The 23,533-nt window shown below is 36.2% G+C and overlaps 1 protein-coding gene across 2 annotated transcripts in view; it reads left to right on the top strand.

The window, feature by feature from the left end:
• Arap2 (ArfGAP with RhoGAP domain, ankyrin repeat and PH domain 2) overlaps nt 1–22,679 on the top strand; it is a 143,953-nt gene extending 121,274 nt beyond the window's left edge. For both annotated transcript variants that reach the window (XM_013009096.1, XM_013009097.1), the window contains 6 exons: nt 2,018–2,145; nt 6,774–6,856; nt 8,790–8,825; nt 11,357–11,420; nt 16,568–16,702; nt 19,907–22,679. In XM_013009096.1, the coding sequence (XP_012864550.1) occupies nt 2,018–2,145; nt 6,774–6,856; nt 8,790–8,825; nt 11,357–11,420; nt 16,568–16,702; nt 19,907–20,290 (830 nt within the window). In that variant the 3' untranslated portion in view covers nt 20,291–22,679. The remainder of the gene's footprint in view (nt 1–2,017; nt 2,146–6,773; nt 6,857–8,789; nt 8,826–11,356; nt 11,421–16,567; nt 16,703–19,906) is intronic.
• The last annotated feature ends 854 nt before the right edge of the window (nt 22,680–23,533 follow it).

Raw genomic sequence — 23,533 nt, 5'->3', positions numbered from 1 at the left:
AGTACATAGGAGTAGCAGAGTTTTCTGTTGATGTCTTAAAATCAGGTCTGTGTTTTTTAAAAGCAGCATTTTATTCAGAAACATTTGTGTCATTGCCATTATCCTAATGAGGAGTTAATTAACTTGAAAAGAAATATAATAGTCCTCAAATTCCATCTCTACTTTGTCGTTTAAAAGCTAAGACATTTAGGCATAATGAAACTTCATTTAGCTGCTATTTAAACTTTGTCATAGCTATTCTTACTAGACTATCTTTTTTATCATTATCCTTTATAGTAAACTCTCCAAATTTGGCCTTCTGAAAGGTTCTGGAAGAATTTTATGTTGCAAAAGTCTAATTTTTATCATTAAAGTTCTTTAAAACTACAGTAGAATTTCAATTAGGAGAATAAAAGTCTTAATTTATATAAGAAAGCAATATTTAAACTTACAACTTAAGTGTAAAACCCTGTTTTGTTTGTCCATTTAAGTGGCTACATATGTCAGAGGCATTTAAAACTTAAAACAGAATGCAGCTGCTCTTACAGATAAATCCAGACTTGGAAAATTAAGCCCTTCACTACCAGTAGAATTAAAAGAATCTTTCTGCAACAATAATGTGAGTCTATACATTATAGTTTAGCTGAATTTATTCACATTTCACTCCTTATCAGATCTTCTTGTTAAATGCAAAAATGTGAAAAACAGGTTGAAGGTTAAAACTTAGATCACTTAGGAGGAAGGGTTATCTTGGAAATTAAATTACAGTCATTGGTATTCACTATAGATTATGAATGGCCTGATTTTTTCTGATAGTATAATTCTATGGAGAGAAAACCAATGGGTGAGGCTTATTAGCTTTCTTTTACATGCAGGAATTTAATGTAGAAAATGTAAAGGATTGTTAACCATTATCTTTACCCAGAAGGAACAGAAAATCTAAATGTCTTAAGTCTAAATGTCTCCTTGTGAGACTTGCAAATACAGCATATAATAAATAACTGTTTTAGCCAAGATGTTTATAGAAAGCTTTCAACCATAGAAAATAGTTCAAAGAGATCATTACTGACATCTCTTCAAACACTGCAAGTCTCTTATTCAAGGCAATATTATTGTTTGCTTAGGTTTTATTGTCTTGGTATAGAAGACACAAGTCTGTGTTTAATATTAAGTGAACTGAATTCTAAGATGGCTACTTTCGAAATTGGACAAATTAACAGCAAAAGCTATAATTATGTTGGTTATAAAATGATTTCCTACTTAGGAAAGTTTCAGGAGAATCATAGAAGATGATATATACAAGCTCTTTGAAAACTGCAGTATTATCTTGGTATGCCATAGTAACAGGCTGAAAACTACAGCCTAATTTAATATAAAAATCTGTTGTGCTGTTTGTTTTAAACCAGTTTATTGAAATTTGCTGTAATAATAAAACTAGAGAAATAGTTTTCTGCCTTTTATAATTAGCTGTACTGTCAACAAAATGGTAAAGAATCTCTGGCTCTTTACAGTTCTGTGCCAGTATACTTGTTTGACTACTTATAGATATCTAAGTATAGCAAAGTGTCAGGAGGCTGTTAATCTGTGAACAAGTTCTTCTATACAAATTGAAAATCAGATTGGAAAGGACAAGTGGATTTGAATTTATTATTTTTCTATTATTATTTAATTTTATATACCCAAAATATAACCATTACAACAGGTAATCAGTATGTAGAGTATTGATTTCAAATGTAGAATATTTCCTTTTTTCTTTGAATGAAGTCTTCAAGCTCGATATGTTTTACAATGCTAGCACACTCGGTTGAGATTAACCACATTACATATGCTTCCATCCCAGGGATAATGGGACATCATTGGCAAACCTGCACATAATAAAAAACTGTTCCTGACAATGATGCTCCTAGATGCTAACCTTAGGCTGCCTCATGGCAAAAATACAGTGATTAACAAAAATGAAAATATATACATGGTTTATTTTGTATTCCAAACAAGTGAAAATGGACCCAACTCACAAAAATAATGCTGTCTTTCATAGATACAAGCATCAAAGAAGGAGTCTTGAAAATCAAAGAAGAACCCTCTAAAATTCTGTCTGGAAATAAGTTTCAAGATCGCTATTTTGTTCTACGAGACGGACATCTCTTTCTTTACAAGGATCCGAAGGTAATGGTTAAAAACAGGATTTGAACATGTGCACGTCTTGTGTGGCTCACAATATTCTTATATTATATTCCTCCCTGGCATCTCTCTTGAGGTCATTGTAGAAAATAAAATGCATGGTAAGCTGACTTTTTGTAGCACTCTGAGATATGATATTAATGGTCAGTAATGTAGTGGCTAACCCCTTTAAAAAAATTTTAGGACATAGAATGACTTAGCCTTAAAGACAATTGTAATGTGGCTTTATAGAAACTAGCATCTAAAACTGCATTCTGACCAATAAAATTAAGAGAGAATGCATAATACCTTGAAGGCAAAGGAGGCTTAAGTTGAGCTTTGAAAGCAAAACCTGGAGTTTATAATAAATCATTCTTGTACACTTGAATAAATGGACTTGTGTCATCTTATTAACTGAATCTTACAGAATGTTCCCTGTAAGTTTGAATTGCCTAAAAGCTTTTATAAAACAATGGTAGACTAGAGATAAAAGCTAGAATTAAAAAAACAGATAAATAATGTAGGTAGAAGAGTATTGATGTTAACATCTGAAAATCCCATCTCTGCTAACAGTTAGTTGTGAGTATTGATGTTAACATCTGAAAATCCCATCTCTGCTAACAGTTGTTTTTCCATGATGATACTGTGGACAGGTTGTTCTAATGCTTAAATAAAATATATGTAAAAGTATATGTAAAAGTACTTGATATATATATATATATATATTCTGTATATATGCCATATATACAGAGAGAGTAGCTTGTTTCTCAAAAGACATAACTGAGAATATGAATAGGTAATGTCAGGCTGAACAAATTTATTTGTGTTTTATAAATCTGAGGAAAGGACTTGTGTAGGATATAAAGAACCATACAAATGAGCAATAGGAAGATAATCCTATAAACATTTGGGCTAAGGATACAACAGAAACTGTATGCAGGAAGTTGTAGAAATGACTTACAAGTCTTTGAGCCAGAAACGTTTAACATCATTAATCATCAGGAAATTAAAAGTATAATATATTGTTTTGTGCTTGTTGGTATTATGATTAAAAACACGATTGACAACTTCAGCATTTAAAGGAGTAATTAGAATTTTCATCAGGTTTTAGTGGAGGATAAAATTGTACAGTTACTATATAGAAATATCTAGAAGTTATTTTATTCATCTATTTTCTCCTTAATTCAGCAGTGCCATTCCTAAGTGTTAGGTCCATGAACACATTTTAACCAGCTTATTTATTATCAACTTTAACTTTTAAAAGCTAATGCTTGGAAATATTCCAAATAGATTGATATATTTATATAAAAGAATATATGTATATATATGAATCTTTTATTGAGATAAGGTCTAACTCTTTGGCTTAGGGAAGACTAAGCCTCACTATGTAGCTCATGCTGGGCTTGCACTCTTGATCCTCTTGCTTCAACCTCTTGAATGTTGGATTACAGGTATTTACCACAACACCTTGCCCAAAACGAATGAGTTCCAATACATGTAGCATTGTTCACTCTTCTAAACTTGGATGAGCAAAGAAAGCATGTTACCAAATAGAGAACCATATGCAAAACCTTCATAATGTCTTAGAGATCAGAATGGTTTTGCCCAGGCCATATAGAAAAGTTGACTTAGGATTTCCAGGGAAAAGATCCATAGGCTACTTTCTAGAAATGGTCTCTGTCCTGTTTTGGATGGTGATCACTTGGGTGGAAAGTCTACTGCTTTGAGATTGGAAGAATAACGAGGCAATTAATTACTTTACATGCAAAATGAAAGTAGGACCTGGGTATTACTGGATGTTAATACTTACTTGAGTAGACATTGCCAATTCTACATGAACAGCCAACACCTCACTATGTTGTATGTAAGAAAGGACTAGAATACATCTGTTAATGTAAATGGTGGATGGCGGAAGAGCACTAGGTAGCTTTTCAAAAGCTGCAGCCTATTCAGGTATCAGTGGCTCAAACCTGGAATCCCAGTTACTTGAGAGGTTGATATCAGCAGATTACAGTTTGAAGCCAACTGGGTCAAGAAAGTCCAGGAGACTTTCATCTCCCATTAACCATCAAAGCTGGAAGTGTAGGTGTGGCTCAAGTGGTTGAGTGCCAGCCTTGAGTGAAAAATGCTAAAGGAAAATGCACCGGTTCTGAGTTTAAGCCCCAGATATTTCGATCCCATCAGGGCACTGATATCTTCAATTGTGCCCCACAAAAGGCTGCTAGAACAACTGGTGTCAGTGGTGATCACCCCAGCTTGCTTTCAGCTGGCTGTTGTCTGTGAAGCAGAGTTCTAGGCATTCTACTTGTATTATGTCATGTTACTGTTAGACTTAGTAAATGAAATCAGTACTGTTACTATTCCTCCTTTACATATGAAGAATCAGTCACAGAGATGGCACAAAACTTGTCTAGGATTGCATAAAAAGTAAGAGGGTGAATCAGAATTCATTCCCGAGTATCAGATTTGAAAGGTTTCAGTAAAAAAATGTACTAAGGAAACTTATTAAGCTTACATTACTTCAGCTGACAAAATATTTTTGAAAGCGGATGGGTCCTTTTCACTTAAATTGTACCAAATATCTTACAATATCATTATGAATACAACTCAGGTGTTTATAGTATTTTCCCTGAAGCTCATGTAAACTTAATATCTGCCACAAGGGAACATTTGTGGAACAGTGACAACTCTTACATATGGGTGGGTTGGGTTGTCACTGTGAGATAAAGACTTTCATATTCCTTAACAATGTATTTTGTTTTAAGAATTTATATATTTTTGAAAGAATCACCCTGCTTGAAGATATTGATATAGTACTGCTAATGCAGTGCAAATTCAAGAGCCTTTCAAAAAGAGAGTATTCCTTCAGGACATAGAACATATTTTTTTAGTGACCACAAATTATTCTATTTATAGCCTAATTATTAAGTACTTGAGAATTTCTATTGCATATCTGTCAGGATAAATTAATGCAGCTGATCCTCTGATTTTTCCCATGGTGGAAGTTAGATTAGAGATGTAGTTCCTTTAAACTCAGAATGTTATTATTTTCAGCACTTTTTTTGCTGGTTATATTTTCTTTTTCTTTTTCTTTTTATTGTGAAGATACCGTACAGAGGGGTTACAATTACATGGGCAAGATAATGAGTACATTTCTTATCAAGCATTGTTGCCTCCTCCTTTGTTTCCCCTTCCCATCCCTTCCCATCTCCCACCTCCCCACACACCCCTGCCTACTCCCCACCCCCAAAGTTGTAAAGTTCACTTTTCGACATAATGACTTGTACATCTCATTGTAGCAATGGGTTGCTGGTTATATTTTCATGCCACAGTTTTGTTCTTGTTCATGTTAATGGATAAGACAATACCAGTGTTAACTTTATAAGTAATTGAATAGTAATCAATAGTAAAATACCTCAACTTGTTTGAGCAAAGATTTAGCTGTTTTGGTAGTTTCCATTAATACATGTGTGATTGTATATATTTAAAAGATGACTTACTGAGAAGTAAGTGGAAATTACAAATTGAGAAGTATATTTAAAGCGACTTTGTGTTAATTAGAAATAATTTATGAATGTTCATTAACAACAAATTAGGATAATACACAGGGGAAGATATATTTTGTTTTGCACGTTTTCCCTGCATGGAAAACGTTAATTAAAATATTTTCAGGCTTGATTTACATGAAAGGTGAGAGGTTTCAGAGAATATTACCATTACACTGCTAATAGTGTGAAAAAAGCAAATGAGGTAAGGGCAGTTGTTAACAGTCCCATGCACTAATAAACAAACCCATTTTAGCCACAGGAGTAATTTTTCAAGTACATTCATTTAATTGGCTCAATTAAAAACTTTACTTTGAAATGCAGTGACTAAAGCAACCCATAGCATACTTCCTGTCTAATATATTGAACTTTTGGACAAATTTATCCAGAAATTACACATAACCAAAGGAGAATATTATAGTATCACAACAGTAAATTTGTCTTGTCACATAGGTTTACTTTGAGAAAACTCCCCTTGAGTATCCTTGCAATTCATCCTATAGTATATTCGGTTTAAAGACTGAAACAAAGACATCTTTTTCACAGTCCTTGGGTCTTCTCTCTGTTTAGGTCTTTGCTTTCCTTTGCATGCTGGTGGAGGTTTGAGACTTTGTTGTTACTTTCACCTCTTATTCTGTAACCCAAAGGTCTACACACTGTGGGCAATCCTGAGTTTATCAGGCTCCTGTATAAATAAAGGCACAGTGTTTCTCAAATACACAGGCATTGTTCTCCTGGTACTGTTGAAGTTGCTGCTTTTTACTCTCCCTGCTGTCATTCATGGTTGCTGCTATGTCTGAGGGAACAGCTTAGCCTTAGCTAAGTTGATTCAGCCTCTGATAAAGGTGGACATAAATCATTCATTCCTATTGGCCAGTTATCTGCTTCTTAGTATCCTTTGGTAGTGTACTTAACTAAGAGATAGAGTTGACTATTCTATACAAGACAGTTCAGATTGTTAAAAATGGTCTTCCTTCAAATTAAGCAAGTTACCTGGCCACAACATTCAAATAACTGCTGGTATTTAATGAAAATATAAAGACAATCACAGAATCTGTTGAATGACATATTAATTTTTTTCCCTCACAGAGCAGTAAACCTGACAAAATGTTTTCTCTCAGTTCGATGAAGTTTTATCTTGGTGTGAAAAAGAAAATGAAGCCACCTACAAGGTAATGTCTGGAGGAAAAGGAGAGGAGACAGAAGGGAGGGGAAGAAATGTGTTGAAGGATTTAGGCCTCAGTAGCCCGAGCTTTACTTTTATCTCATGTCTCTCGTGGGAAGTTCCTTAGGTTGCTTCATGGGTGACAGTGTCCTGTGGCAGACTGAGAAACTTGTGGGCATAGATAAGGATGGGTGATGTTTTCACTGAGAGGAAGACCATATCCTTGGTGAATGCTACCCCCTGTGTAGAGTAGGAAATCTGAGAAGGCCCTGACATCTTAAATGGACATGGCCTCTTCTGTAAGTCAGCCCTTGATTGCGTACATCACTGTCTGAGACCTAAAGGGAGTGCTCTAAGGAAGTCTCTGCCCAGTCAAATAAATGCTGCCCCATGACTCCTGACCTTCAGAATGTGTTTGGGTCCTGGCTCTGTAATTTGCCCTTTATGTGCGCCAAATCTGTCACTAAGCCCACAGCATATGGATGGTGGGATGTGCACCCGCCATCTTGCATGTGGGGTACCTCACTTGGTTCACCCCAACATTTAGTTTGTGTCCCCCAGCTTTTCTTAATCAAAAATCACTTTGATTAGTTCATGATCACACAGATACTTTTCCTAGTATATCACGAGGCATTTTAGTGAGCTGTAAGTGCTTCCCTCTAGGAATCCATTACTGAAAGGGTCCTTGATTTTGCCTCACCGCTTAATTTCCAAGCTCAGTGTATGTGTATTGCGATTAGCCATTTTGTGGACATTTGTCTACAAAATAATAAGTACCTTAGGCAGACTACTTATGGTGATCTAAAGCTAATTAAGACAACCGTTTCTGGAAATGGCAGTAAGAGGCACTACCTCACTGTTCCTGAGGCTCCAGGGCCTGGTGCCTGCACAGGTTCAGTTCCGGTGAGAGTACTCTCAGCTACATCGCACCGTGACACCTGGCGATGGTAGAAGCCTATGCAGGTGCTAGTGAGCACATCTGTGGTCACTGTTTCATAACAGCCCTAGAAGAATTTCCAGAGGACTCTATAAGAACTACATTAAACAATTCCAGGTGTCATTCCCCTCAACTAAGGACCACTCACTATGCTTGCTCTTTATGTTGAAAGTGAATCATCCCAGAAGCCACATTTTGGGATATGAAATATCGGAGTCTTTATGATACAGTTAACAGGCTGCAGGCAGCCAGTTGTTACCAAGGCCTGCAGCCCCCAAATACACATAATACAGCTAGGAAATGGACTAAAGAGGAAAGAAAGAAAAAAACAATACCAACAATTAATTCAGCTCCCATGGAGAGCTGAATTGGGATACCATGATGACTGGAGACAAGCCAGGGGACAGGACACAGGACACAATCATGGAGACACACTTGGCATAGCTTCCCAGCGGCTCGGCTGGTTCAGGCCTAAATAGGTTGGTACAGGGGGCAGATCCACAGGAAATTCCCAGTACCAGGCAGTGGACTGACAGATTCAGTAACCTATTAGCCAAGTGTCCAGCCCTGCCTCCAGCATTCTGGACACACCCATCACCTGGGAGGCGGGTGTTGGGCAGGGGGTTTCCTTCCCCAGGCATGAAGACAAGATGCCAGACCCTACAATCCATCATGTGGCCAATATGGTGCCTGCCAGACCTGACCTCTTCACTTCACTTAAAGGCTTATCACCTTACCCCTCAGAGATTTTCCCCACTTTCCCATTCCAAAACTCTTGCCATCTGTCTCCTTTTTGCCTGCATAAATTTGTAGTCAAATCATAGGACATTTAGCATTTATTTTTAGATAACTATACCTGTTGAATGGTCATGTTTTTGGAAATCGGTTCCTTTATACAATTTCGCCATTAAGCCCCATTTCCATGCCATTTAAAATTGTTTGCAGCCTTGTAAATATTATCTTTTTAAAATAGATTCTTTGTATTTCTTCCTATGTGATACAGTTGGGGATTGACTGCATATTCTGAAAAGCATCACTGGTAAGTTTGTTTTATATGCAAAAGAATAACTTCATTGTTTAATGCATAGAACTGCTGACAGAAAATGCTCTAACTACAAGAATTTAAAAATAGTTTCCAAATACTCAGTCTGAGAAGAGGAAAAGAGATTTGTATCAGGTTCAGGTCTGTTTCCATCCCATGTATCTTTTTATACATTGTCTTCTAAGAGAAACTGCATCTGATTTCTCCCATGGATACTATATGACTGTGGAATTCAGGTTTTAAAAGATAAGTAGGCAGTGTTACATAAAGGATAAGAACTAGCTTAGTAACATTTAAAACCGAAAAACACAAATCCTGGCTCAAGCTTGTTCATATGTCCTTCTTTCCACTGAAGTCACCCACTTCCTGCCAGTCTTGCTTTGTATCCTCCCTAGCCTGCTGTGTCTTAGCAATCACTAAACCACATTGAGTCTCTTCAATATCCTTGCATCTACCCATAGCCTGTGTCCTCAGGGCCATGTCTTTTTTTTTTTTTGGTTATGGGGCTTGAACTCTGGGCCTGGGCGCTGTCCCTCAGCTCTTCAGCTCAAGGCTAGCGCTCTACCACTTGAGCTACAGTGCCACTTAGGGTTTTCTGGTCATTTATTGGAGATAAGAGTTTCACAGACTTTTCCTGCCCGGGCTGGCTTTGAACCGCAATCCTCAGATCTCAGCCTCCTGAATAGCTAGGATGACAGGTATAAGCCACCGGCGCCTGGCTCCATGCCTTCTTTATTCTACCTAAAGGTTCCAGAAGTCTTTCATTCTCTGCATGCTTTCTGTTGTCTGGTACATTCTTTGTTGAGCTGCCAGATACTCTTCTCTCCTGCTTTAAAACTTTCCTGGGCATCCTCTCCCAAGAGAATCCCCAGGATGGTGAATGTGTGACTCCCTCAGCCCTCATCTTCCTCAGGTTCTGTAATTTGGAATAAGCACGTTGGGACTTCTTATCTGCATGTGCATTACACATGGGCCTGCAGTGACCCCACGTCTACAATAGATGCTTCTCCTAATGACCCAGCAGTGCAGTTGCCCCTGAACTCTCATTGGTTAGCTTTTGCCTTTAGTCATTAGTTATTGCTTCTTTGTATGTACAAAAGTTAACATACATTTGTGAAGACAAAAGATAATTTTATATTTTGGGTATGGTAATAAGAAGAGATCATGACTGTGAGTGATCCTGATAGGACTGACAATGGAAGCAAATCATTTTTAGAAATTTTATCTTTACCTTTGGTTTCCAATAACTTACCTTTAGTAATTCAGAAGTATACTATTGGAGTTCAGAAGTATAAGATTATCACTGCATTGAAAGGTCTATGCTGCCATTCTAATGCAGTCACATTTGTTTCTTATAGAAAATAACCTTGAGGCTGGGAAGGTGGCTCAGTGTTAGAGCGCTTGCCTTGCATGTATGAGGCCCTGGGTTCCATTCCTCAGCATCACATAAGCAGAAAAAGCTGGAAGAGGGGCTGTAGCTCAAGTGGTAGAGCGCTAGCCTTGAGCTGAAGAGCTGAGGGATAGCACCCAGGCCCAGAGTTCAGGCTCCACAACTGACCAAAAAAAGAAAGAAAGAAAGAAAAAAAGAAAAGAATCATAATTTGACCTCCTCTTATGTTACACTTGCTGTTTCTAGTTTTTGCTTTTTTTTTTTTTTTTTTTGCTGTTACAGTGTGCTTGCATGCTCAACTCCTCCAAAGACTATGAAAAGCTCATGGACACCGGCTCCTTTTATTTAGGTTTTGAACAAAGAGTTACTGAAACAATGTTATTGGATATGTAGTGTTTTTTTCTGTGGGTTTTGTGTGTGTGTGTGAATCTGTGGGGATTGGTGTTTTTAATGATAATGATGGAGACTGTATATAAGCTTTCTTTAAAATTTGCAGTTATGGCCAGGTGCTGGTGGCTCACACCTGTAATCCTAACTACTCAGGAGGCTGAGAACTGAGAATTGTGGTTTGAAGCCAGCCTGGGAAGGAAAGTCCGTGATACTCTGTGTTCAAATAATGACCAAAAGCCAGAATTAAAGCTGTGAGGCAATTGATAGAATGCTAAATCTAGTGAGTGAAAAATCCAAGGGAAAGGACCCTGACCCTGATTTTAAGCCCCAGGACCACAACATTCACACACACACACGCACACACACACATACACTCTCACACACACACACCACAAGAAAATTTCCTTATAAAATGGTTCAAATGCAATAGAATCAGGCTTTCTGGATAAAAAGATGTTTTCCTGTCATGTGCCTGAAAAAGCAAAATGGCATTGACCTTTCTGCTTTTCCAAAGTAGTTCTAATCATGCAGCAGATGCTGAAGCCTTTTGCTGTAGTTTGTTTAAATTAGCATATTTGCACTGTTATTTGATGTTTGCCAGTAGAAATCTGCAATCACTTTTACTAAAATATTCTACTTTTGATTGCATGGAGCCATAAAGCAGGAGAAATTTTGATGGATTTCTGACACAGTGAAGAAAAGCCAGTTGTCTTTGTGGACTGTTCATTGTATAAATCTTCTTTTGTAGGCATCTGTGTTGCGATAGTTCACAAACTCAGATGGAATGGATGGCCAGTATCTTTCTTGCTCAGGTATGATATCTATTTCACCTGTCCAATAAAATATAATAACTTCCTTCATAATCAATGTTAATGTGGTTATGACTGTCAAGGAATTTTTAATATGAGTTTTAGGTAATACACAGTTGACATACACTTTCATTCTCATGTTCATTTTGGTTTCAATTGGGAAATTCCAAATTTATCCATTTTATTTTCCTTTAAAAGAGTTTATTCTTCTCTTTTGAGACTTTGATTTTTTTTTTCTGACCCATCATTCTTTGGTATAGAGAGGAGCTGCTTAATGATGGGAGTATAAAGAGGTATTTAGTTCAACTGTCATACTTTAAACGATCATATCCACATAGATCTTTGAAAATGTGTCCCCTTTCCTTTATTCTCTCACTTTTCCAATCCTTGCCTTTCTAGAAAGAAGGACATAATCATACATTTCTTTAAACTTATGAGTGAAGGATCCTTTGTAAACGCCAACTCAGGGATTGCTTGTAGCAATGTTGTTTTCCTAGTACTGTTCACTTAGTGGTTGAAACTCAAGGTTCTCAGATGTCAGAACTTAAACTCAGCTTCCCACTTAGTCTCCTCCATGAAGGAGAACTCACTGTTTCTGAGAAGGTTAAATAGTCCCATTAATTGAATTGGTTTCTTTCCCAACCTTGTCTGGCTGAATTCCCAACAATGTTTCTCACAGAGCATTGAAATTTATTGGTAACGATTAATTTGCCACTCTTCATTACTGAGTAGCTACTTTCTCACTTCTTTTACAAGGAAGAAGTTAACTCACCCCCAAATGTAGTTCTTATTTGTTCTGAAAACAGTTTTCTCTGTTCATCTAATTTGTTAGCCTTTCTAGTGATTAATAAACATGCCTTATCTCTTCCTGCCCCTACTATTACTACTTGGGACTATTATTGCTGGTAAAGACTACCTTCTCACTGTTTACAAACTTTTTATTATGAAAACTCACACTTTTATAATTTTGTTTAAATTATGCAAACTAAAACCCTCTGGATTTGATTTATTTTACTAAAGTACTATTAGTGTTTCAGTCTAAAGGTGTTACAGTGTCTATGGCACATTTAAACTCATTTTTTTTAATAATTGAAGTTTATAAGCTGTAGCTGAAACTCAAGTGATTGACAGGAAGCAGAAAATAATCTCATAACTAAGTTATTTCTTCCTACCTCACATATCATTTGTCCTGGTCCCTGTTCATTTCATGTCTGGAGATCATTAGTATTTCATTTAACACAGAGGCTTCCTTGGGTTTTATACATATACCACAAACAATAAGGAAACAGCAAAATAGCACCTATTAATATATGTTAATGAGCACACACATTGACTAATAGTAAATGCCCCTTACAGTAACTTCTTTCTGGTGCTCAGAAAATTTTTGTAGTAGCTAACATCTGCCTCCTCATCTTTGTTTCAAGGTTCCGCTAATTTTCAACTTAGATATCTCATTTTTAGGAAACTTTCCCTTCGGACTTTTGCTTTCCCTTCAGACCTGTACTTTTCCATTGTAGTAGCTATTGGGTAATTTAATATCTTTTTCTAAATATAAAATTAGTGAGAAGGTCTGAAAAGGAAGCTTTTTTATTCTAGCATAGTTCTTCTGTATGTATCTTCTATACCTATGGGGCCTCCTGCCTTCTACAGTATTTGTACTTATCATTTCTAAGCCAGGCAAAGGGAAAGAAAACAAATATTATATTTCAGATGGACATCCATGTGATAATGTGGAACAGTCAATGTAATTAACTGGGAAAGAAGAAAGTATGAGTGAGGTAAGGAAGAAAACAGAAATGTTCTTAAGGACTGGCTTTCTGAGTAGGTCATATGTGAGTTGAGGGAATGAAGCTTACAGGTATTTAGGAGGTATATTTCTAGGAATAGGGCCAGCAGACTCAAATCCTAGAGTACCATTATGATCTTGGTTTTATTTCATAAAGATTGGTTGGTCTAAGGAAGGCTTGAGACAGATTCTGTAATTCATAAGTGTGGTTATTTTGTTGGATCTACCCTATAGGGGTTGGATGAGAGAAGGAAGAGCAGCTGTTGAAAAGATATTAGCTCAGACAAGAGTAATGATGGTGGATATGATAGGAGACAATAAAGCTTTTGGATAGTCTTGCTGTAGAAGTTTGAGAAAAGGAGCAGACACCAAGGAAAAATCTTAGTTTTTAGGCCCTGGGTAGTTGGCAAATATACATGGGACTGCCAGACATGTAAAAGCAAATTGAAAGTTCTGTTTAGGCTACATGAATTTGAGGCACACAAAGCGATAGGCTCGGTATCATGTTGAACCACGATTTCAGTTTGAAATGTTTATTTGGGAAAAGAAAGCATTTGGATTGTGTCAAAAGCTGTAGGACTGCATCAAAATAAGACACAGTGGAGAAGGAAGATGAGGAGAGAAAGCTTGAATAAGCTCTGGGACACTGAAAACATTAAAGATCATGCAGAATAGAAAAATAAGTAAAAGAAAAAGAAAGAAGAAAGGAATCAGAAGGAAAACTGGGTCAGTAAAATTCTGTCAAGTAATTTGCTATGGAGATAGCAAAGTTGTGACTATAAGCAAGCAGTCAGAGTAGTTATGGGATGTGGGTCAGAGTGTTTATAATTAAGAAGGAAGAGTATATATTTTTAATATGCGATGGAGAAATCTGATAGTTGGGAGTGATTTTGTGATAGAGATGGAGAGAGATTACTGAAATTGAGGTCCTCGGCAGACTTGAAGTAGCAGTGTGATCAAGTACACAATTGTACATCATTGCTGAAAATTATTATATAACTAAGAGTGATCACATTTCTCTTCAAATTATTGACTACATGTTCTAGCATACTGAGCAATTATAGACATGACTACAGAAAGGTTACTTTGCAATCAGAGCAGACTCTGATTGCAAAGAGGAGTAATGTGGCTATAGTTAAAAGCAAATTGGTAGGTTTCATCACAGGGAAATTATACTCTCAGTGATTAGTAATAATTTTTTGAATTAAATCAGTTAGATGACCACTTATGAGACAGGAAAGGTTATTAGAAGTGTCATAGCACAGGAAAAAATGAGAAATACTCCAGACTGTGAGGAAGACAGTAGTCCTATGGTAAAACTTAAAGTTAGTGCTGACAATTCAATTAAATTTTACTACCAAATTTAAGATGAAAGGAATTTACATCTGTGTTTTCACTATTAATTCGCAGATAGCCATGGAGTAAATACAATTTTATTTACTTAAGTTCAGGACTTTGCAAAGGAAAGTATGATAGAGGGACAAGAAACACAAGACTTAAAGATAATTTACAAAGAAATGAGTTTAATAATCCACTATGAAATCTCAGCCAGGCTGTGAAGGAAATGGGGGAAAAGCATGCAATAGTAGTGATGAATGGATTAGAAATCTCAAGTAATCAGCGTATTTACATTCCCACCCTCAGTTATAAATGCCTGGGTTTTTTTGTTTGTTTTTGTAAGTTTTGTAAAGAAAATTTTAAAGTAAATAACCTTGTACAAAGAAAATATATTGTAGGAAGTGGTGCTGTGGCTCAAGTGGTAGAAAGCTCGACTTGAGCTGAAGAGCTGAGGGACAGCGCCCAGGCCCAGAGTTCAGGCCCCATGACTGACAAAACAAGAAAAAGAAAATACATTGTGAAATAACTTCCTACCTCAAAATGAATGAAATTAAATCAAAGTCAGTAGGATAAGGAAGTCAAGGGAGGAAATAAGAGGAGGTGCTGAGTATGATCATGGGTGATAACAATGAAAGTATGATCTCAGCAATTTGGTCTCTGTTACATAACTTTTGAAATCATTAACTAGTTACAGCAGAACATATCACTGAGACCTAGAGGTTTCGGGTTTCTCCAAAATATCATGTAAGAATATACATCAACAATTTGAAGGTATAAATATAATTCACACAGTTACATATTTTGTTCTCAGCCAGTTTTCTCTCAGCTGTCCACATTATGAGCATCCTAATTACATCAGAGTTCTTATGTTTTTTAAATGTTTATGACCAAGATATAAAAATGACATGGAACTAATAACTTTCTCCATGATCGAAATAGTACTATTAAAAATTTAATCAAGGTAGGTGCTTTACTAGAATTTAAGTAAATACATTATATATTGTAAGATCCTTGAGGATTAAGTGATATAATATATGCATATCCATAAGTACAATTCCTGGCTATATTTAGTAACCACATCCTGAAGATAAAAATATAGCTTAAAACTAGAGGAAAATAACTAGTAGGCTTTTAACTGTATAGTTTACTAAATGGATTTTATTTTACCAAAGCATTTATAAACATCTCATTTTGTACTTGGTATTCTGCACTTCTCATAGATTGTTGTCTAAAATCAATTTGCTTTTCCCAACTTTTAAAAAGTTAATCTACCCCAGGGAGTAGATGAATTCTTTTAAGATTTATCTTTTATGTGTATATCTCAAGAATTAATCACCAAAGAGCTTATATTTTCACCTGTGGATGTTTATACCCCATTGAACAATTAACTTTTCTTCAGTCATCTCTATAATTGTTTATTGGACAGATATATAGTCAATAATTTGAGAACAAATGTGCCTCACTCCCTGTTGTACAATGATTTTCAGTACAAATGTTTGTGTAAAAAACTAACATTTTGTTGGAATTCAATTAGACGAAATAGTAATGGTTTTCAAAAGGTCATCAAAAAAGACTATTTTTTCAAGTAGCCATGCCTTAAGTTGATTTAGGGTATATAAGATCTAATTATTTTTACATTAAAATCTATATGGGTTTGGGGAGGAAAATAAATGTAGAGTTACTTTGATTACAGGACCTAGAAACACAGACAAGTATCTCATTTTTCTCTTACAAAAAGATTTGTCAGTTTCCCTCCAAAATTTTCCTCTATTTGGTTTAATAAGTAGTACAGAACACATGTGTTTGAAACCTAGAAATTGAACTGAGACTTTAAAGCTCAACTCACTTAAGAGTTTCACATCCTTGATCCATGCTACTGCCAAAGTCAATATCATAACCACAAATGGCTTTTTCATGGAAAGCAGATCTTTTGATGTCGGTACATAAAGAAGGAACCAAGCAACTCACAAGGTGTGTAGCACATAACAAAATCACATACCAACCAACCGAAATTGTGTTTCCACAGCATGAAAATGATATATGCCCACCAGCTGGAAAAGAACGAAAACGTTCAATAACCAAAAATCCCAAAATTGGAGGTTTACCTCTCATTCCCATCCAACCTGTGAAAAATGCAACCCAAGCCCGGAGGAGTATCGAGGTAGGTTAGAAGTTTGTCTCATATTAACTTACATTACCTATTGTCCTATTTCTTTTATTTTTGATTATCCTCTTTCTTCATATGGCCTAATGAATTAATCAATTCATTGGCTCCAGAACCACAGTAACAATTACTATGAAAAGCCTAATGATAACTTTATACATCACAAAAAAATACTGTGAATCAGCATGTCACTGATTTTTAAATCCTTGACTACTAATTACAGTGTTATTATATGCACAGTACTATTATATTTTTTCCTCTAATGTAGCCAAGCAAACTTAAATATGTGTAGAGAAATTCAGAGGTAAAATCTCAATCTCAAATTGGTTGGTCCGACAAATTAACCTCTAAACACTCAGAATAAATCCATGGCAAAGTATCTGGAGTCATGGCAACTAGATTTTCTAGTTCTTAACAACCCTTTTCAAAATGACCGCTGAACAGCAACAAAAAAGATTTGGCATTTTGCATGAAGGCTGCTATTCATTTTATTTGTTGCTTGGTAAGGCAGAAGAACATTAATAGTGCCCATACTGACAAGCAGTGTGATCTCTTAGGAAAAGATATTGCCTATCCTTTTTTACTTTAAAACTTGTTAGCTACTCAGGAAATGCATTCATGAGAACATAAAAGTTATTAGGAGATATGTGAGGTTTAGGAAGAATTGTTTTTGAAATAGTATCTTTGTATATTTGTTGGCCGGGCTTTCTTGAGGTTCTTTTGGAAGTTATGTGAGAGTACTTCATCTAAAAGGGGAAGGAGGGCTGCTTGCAGAAAGTGACTTCTAAAATTAATTAGAAACATTAGTAGTGAGCCAGCTGAATTAATCAGGGAAGCTATATTGATTGTAAAGAAGATCACACATAAATAGACAATAAAAGATGTTTAGAAGGTACAGCCTAGTTACTACTTGTGGCGCCTTCAACTTCCTATATAATCATGAGTGTCCTTAGCTGCTTTGTCTGTAAACATATGGAGCTGTTAAAAGCCCCTTTCTTAAAGTATCGTTGTGATGATTAAATATTCATGAAAAAGTTCTAATGTCTGGCATATATCTAGCATTTATTGAGAAAAAGAATATAGAACGTGGAAGATTTAATGGGATAATTCACTAGTTTTCAGAATTGCCATGTATAGATAGACATGGTGGTATGTGCCTGTGTGTAGTTCCACCATTAGGAGAGTGAGTCAGAATGAAGACTTGAGTCCCAGGGAGCCTAGTAGTTAGAGGCCTGGCAAGGTACATAGCAAGAACGAAGACCCTGTTTCAAAAAGAAAGGAAGGGAGAAAAAATGACTTTTAAAAACGAAATCTATAAACCAACAAAGAACATTGATGCAGATGAAACAAGGCAATAATCTAGATTCCTTTTCAATGTATTTATTTTGATATGGAGGGGTTACAGTGACTTGTCAGCTAGTGAGTCCATTTCATTTTGGATAATGTCATCCCTTCCCTCACTCTCTCCGTTTTTTCCCCCCTCCTGTCTAATCTGGATTCTTGCCCAGCTTCTCTTTCCCTTTATCCTCCTGGAGAATTTCTTGTTCTAGAAGAAGCATATCACATTGGGTTCAGGTCAATCTGGGGTCCTATTCTAAACTCTGACTAACATGGCTTCAGGCACCTTTGAGTTAAACATAAGCAATAGAAGCTAGAAAATATTATATAAAGCTTTCAAATCATTATAAGGATTACCTTTAGAGATATGATTTTATAGTTTATAACATGGAAATTAAAAACGAATGCAGTGGAAACACATCATTTAAAAGGGTTTCTGCTGTAATTTGCATATAACTGCTGAGTCGCATTTCTGGATTCTGTGGGAAGTATATGAGGACCAAGACTAAAGCCATAGGAGGGATTTGCTCTGAGGATCCCTTCCCCTCCTGGTGCTCTGGCTTTGACAGTAGTAGCTATCCTCTGCAGCTGGAAGAGCTAGGCTCCATTGCTCTCTATTCAGTGCGTGACACTGACTGACACTGCCTGGAGCAAGCCACTGCAAGCTCACCTCACTTTCACACCTTACCTGTCTCTCTTGTTAAATTATTAATACCTCATCTTTGAAGGACAGTACAGCAGCTAAACTATGCTCTTCTTTCCTCAAGACCCTCCCGCTTGGTTTTGTTTCCACACAACCTGCAATACTCACCATGTTACTCATGCAAAACATTCATGGCTTCCTGCTTTCTTCCATTGTCGCATCCTCTGACTGTTAACAGGGCCCTTCTACTGCACATCCCCACCTGTACGAGGAAATCAGTCATTTAGGCTATATTATACTTTATAGTATACTTAAAACTTCAACATCATGTCATTACTACTTAGTCCTTAACTTCAGCACCTAAGTTTTCAAAACCTGTCTGATGATGGAGGAAAGAAAACTGTCACTGTGATAAAGAAAAAAAACCCAACCTATCTTCTATGTGATTAAGTTATGTTCCTCTTTAAGAATCTGTACATTAGAGAGTCCCTGAATGCTGGTTTGAAAAGTCCACCTTTTTTACCCCCTTGTTGTAGGGATCCTGTTGCAATGTGCTTGTACACTTACTGGACCTTAACATTCACTGCATGAAAATTCACTCTAATCTAATGATAATGTAGCATTTCTTTATATACATATACCCATAAATTACAGTGTTTTGAAAGATATACCCATGCAATCCTTACAGCCATTATGTGGGTGAAAAGAGGTCACTAGTCAAATAAGTTGGGTGGAGAATAAAGTAGCAAGCAGAAGTTGAATGGTTTTCTCTGCCTTTCTACCTCTCATTTTCTTTAATATGATATGTATCATAAATTCAAAAAGGGAGCTATAGTACATGTTTCTGACTGTCATGGTTGAGACAACCACCTAATAAAACCTGTAGTTAAAACCCCAGGAACTAAGGGTACATGCTTTGGTATCCAAAAGTTAGTTGGAAGGGGAAAGTTTGAAATGAGAGTCAGTGAGAATAACTATCCTTGAAGTAGTAGGTTAAACGCATGTTTAAATAAATTTCAGTAGTCTATTTGATTTTGTTAGCTCTAAGACCAGTGTGTATAAATTCAGACTTGTCACATATCAAAGTAAAATACAAACCTACATCATGGAAAGAAGGACTTGTATAAAAAGACGCATTGACAGTTATGTGGCATATATTTTCTAAGTATCAGCTGTGCCAAATCTTGCTTTCATGTGAGACTCTTTAATGTTACATTCAGAGTGCAAGAGCAGAACTTGAAAGGCTGCGGCTCAGTGCAATGCACGATCGAGAGTCCATGGACCCCAGCCTGAAGGACAGAGCTTCCATGGTGGCCCAGTGCCTAGAACACAAGGACGATAAACTTCGAAATCGCACCAGAAAACATCGGAGTTTCAACTGCCTGGAGGACACAGAGGCTGAACTCCCACATGGAGTACAAAAAAGCAACCGAGGAATGAAGACATTGAGGAAGACTGAAGACAGGAATAACAAAGCTACTTTGGACCCTGATCATAAGTTACCATCAAAGGTAATTGAAGAACTTAGCGTGGTTCTACAACGGTCAAGAACCCTCCCAAAAGAGTTGCAGGGTGAACAGATTTTGCAGAAGGAAATAAAATGAATGACATCACAAATTATTTTTTTAATATTGTATTACAGCATTTGTGTGTAAGCCAGACACCAACCTGTAAGAAAAATTACAGAGTCTATCTGTAGGCAGATTTTATCTGTGCTTTAAGAAATTTGCCTATCTGTACTTACGCATTTAAAGAACATGTTAAAATATGTATATATGTGATGAATTATAAGATTAACTTTATTTTGGTCTGAAGAATGCTTGTAAAGTTCAAGTGTATTAACTTTGTGTAAGAAGGCTTTGGGTCACTTTAAGTGGCTAACCCTTTTAAAGTACTTATCTATTACGTGGAATAAGTTATGAATAGTAATCTCGAACTGTACTGTACTGTATAAAATGCTGTGTTTAAAGGAAACCTATGAAACTCTCTGTAACATATTTTTCACTTTGAGAAGCCGTGTATATGAATTTACCACGTGTTAGGTTTACATTGGGCCCACCTTAGGGAAATGAGTTGAAAAGAGAGGATTTTTTTTTCCCTAGTGACTGTCTAGCCAACAACTGGGGTTTAAACAACAAGAACAAAAAATAAAGGGGCAAGAGGTTAACAAATGCCCTGCCTTCGCAGGAGGTGAATTAAGATTCCTTCTATTTCACTAAGGGCTGGAACTTATTAAGGAAAATCTGCTTGCTAACAAAACAGCCTGTGACAGTGTTTGCCCTGGGGAATGCTCAGCCATTCCATAGGAATAATGGCACTGCTATCTTTCCTGTGGTTTCTGGGCGGCATTCCCGGTGCACTGTCCGTAGGAGGCTGCCAAGGGGAGCAGAGGCTACGTGGAGAGGTTGTGGATCTGGTCTGGCGCACATGTCACTTGCACTGTTGCTATATGCAATTTTTTTAAGTCCTTAACCATATTTTTGGTACGAACAAAATTCATCCTCATAGGGTGCTTTCTGTTATTTTTCTGTTTGATTGTTCTGTCTGATACTTTTTTGTGTGTGTGGTTGTAATGTCTTTTTCTACATTGTCAGAATTATCTGGAAGAGCATAACCTAGGGCCATTTTCCATCTAGTCTTTTTTTTTTAATAAATTGGTATTTGGGGTTTTGTTTTTAGCCCTCTACCTATGAAAATAACAAAGGCTTCTATTTTTATTTTCATGTAAAAATCAACTATACAACTGGAGATTTTCCTATGGCTGACCTTAATCATATAGCTTATGTGGTTGGTGGTGCTTTTCACCTTTCACAATTGTATTTGGTTTAGTGGGTTTGCATATTAAAAATTATATAACATGGCCCGATATGGTGATGTCTTCCTGTAATCCCAGCTACTTGAAAGGTTTTTAGGCTGAGAAAGAAACTTAGCAAGAATCTCATCACCCAAAGCAAGTTGTCTGTGATTATACTTCTGTTGTGAGGAAGTAGTGGTAATAGCATTACAGAGTCTGAAGCCAGCTGTGGCCAAAAATGTGGGACCCATTTGGACAAAACAAAACAAAACCTTCAAAGTGAAAAGGATTGGGGAGGTGGTGTAGCTCAGGGGGTAGAGCACTTGCCTAGTATTTTCAAGACTCAGAGTTCAAACCCCAGTACCTCCAATATGTGCATATGTATGTTACCAAGCACTATGCTGAGAATTCTTTGTGTCTGCTTTTAGATGTTTCTCTTTCCAGACTTTGTCTCAGGCCCATACTTCAGTCACTCCAGTCATAGAACAGTAATGTGCTGTTGAAAGCCATGACTGTCTTTGTTGTAAAATACTGGACCACTTATCTTAGTTGGGGATAGAATAGTTTCTCAGGAGTAGGTGGTATTTATTCTTTAAATCCAAACAAATTGGAATTGAATCTGTAAGTGAAACTGCAGGACAGTTTATGAATAGGTGGCAGTAGGAGAGTATAACTTTCCTTTAAAGCAAGAAACCATGTTATTTAGGAAGAAAAACTAATTTTAAATAAACTATTCTTTCTAATAAATAATGATAATTTATATTTTTATGAAACAGGGACTATGGAATTGTATGTGTTTGATGATTTTGGACCATAAGAGTGTGTGGAGGTTTACCTGGTTTGTCTGAAGTTTTCTTGAAACTTGAGCTTGAAATCCACTAGCTTCTGTTTTTCTTCTTTTCTTGAACAATTATCTCCATATTTTCAAATGTAAGATAAGGGCTAATGATGGCATCTCACACATTTTGAGTAAAAATTAAAATTGTTTTACAAGTCCATTTCAGTGTGACTGTTGTCTTTCTTTATTACATCCGGATGTTGAAGCTTATTACTGTGAAATATGTCAAATAAAACTTCCAATCCTTTTCCTTTTTGAAAAAAATGAATCTTACATATACTTAAAAACCTAAAACACTGGTAAGAATATTTTTATGTTGAAATTGGATTGTATGCAGAAATAAATAAACAGAATCACAACTGGATCTCTGTATCTCTAAATTTAATTATTAGCCGTGATTAAAATTTGATTTCTAAACAAACAATTAACTAATACTGCATTAAAATATCACTGAGAACTTAAACCCAAGCAAAAGTAATTGAAGCAAAAAAGTGAACTGAACGTAACTGTTAGCTACTGATTTTGCATTGTTCATGTGACAAATTTTTAATTCTGAAATGAACTTGTTCTAGGAGGAAATGCAGCAAATTTATTTGGACTACTTTTAACATTCATGTATGTGTATTTTTCAGTTCTGATTATCTCCACTGGAAAAGGATGTTTTTAAACTGGATCATCTTATCAAATTTGCCCTAGAACTTACATATTTTCACTCAGACACTTCTTACCCTATCAAAGCCAGACTTAGGATGAAGGTGTGACTATTTTTGTCACATGTACAATTCTCACAGTTAACTTTGGAAACACAGGGAAGAATGAATCTTAGCAATGTACCAAATTTCATCCTTTGTTTTCAAAGTCATGAGGTTATTATTTTAGTAATTTTTTGTTTTGCTTAACCTGTTATAAGCTGTATTGCACGTCGTTATGTCCTCTACCATGAGTAATATATGCTGCATGTAGTTTTCCATAGCCCAGCTTCTGTAGATGTAAGTTTATGGATTATTTTATATAAATTTTGAGTCCAAATATCCTTTCAGTGGGAGTAATAACTACTTTGTAGACAATTAAATTAGACACACAGCTAAGTGTGTATATCAGCTAGATACATCAATAGGAATATAGTGCGTGCTCAGGAAATATTAGCTTTTCATGTATTACTTTTTCTAGTTCTTATGTAACCTAAGAAGATACTTATTACTATTTTCAAACTGC

This window comes from Dipodomys ordii, unplaced genomic scaffold (assembly GCF_000151885.1).
Source record: "Dipodomys ordii isolate 6190 unplaced genomic scaffold, Dord_2.0 Scaffold8, whole genome shotgun sequence".
In the NCBI taxonomy this organism is placed as follows: Eukaryota; Metazoa; Chordata; class Mammalia; order Rodentia; family Heteromyidae; genus Dipodomys; species Dipodomys ordii.
The sequence above is the reverse complement of the archived record's forward strand: the minus strand, read 5'-3'. Positions and strand labels throughout refer to the sequence as shown.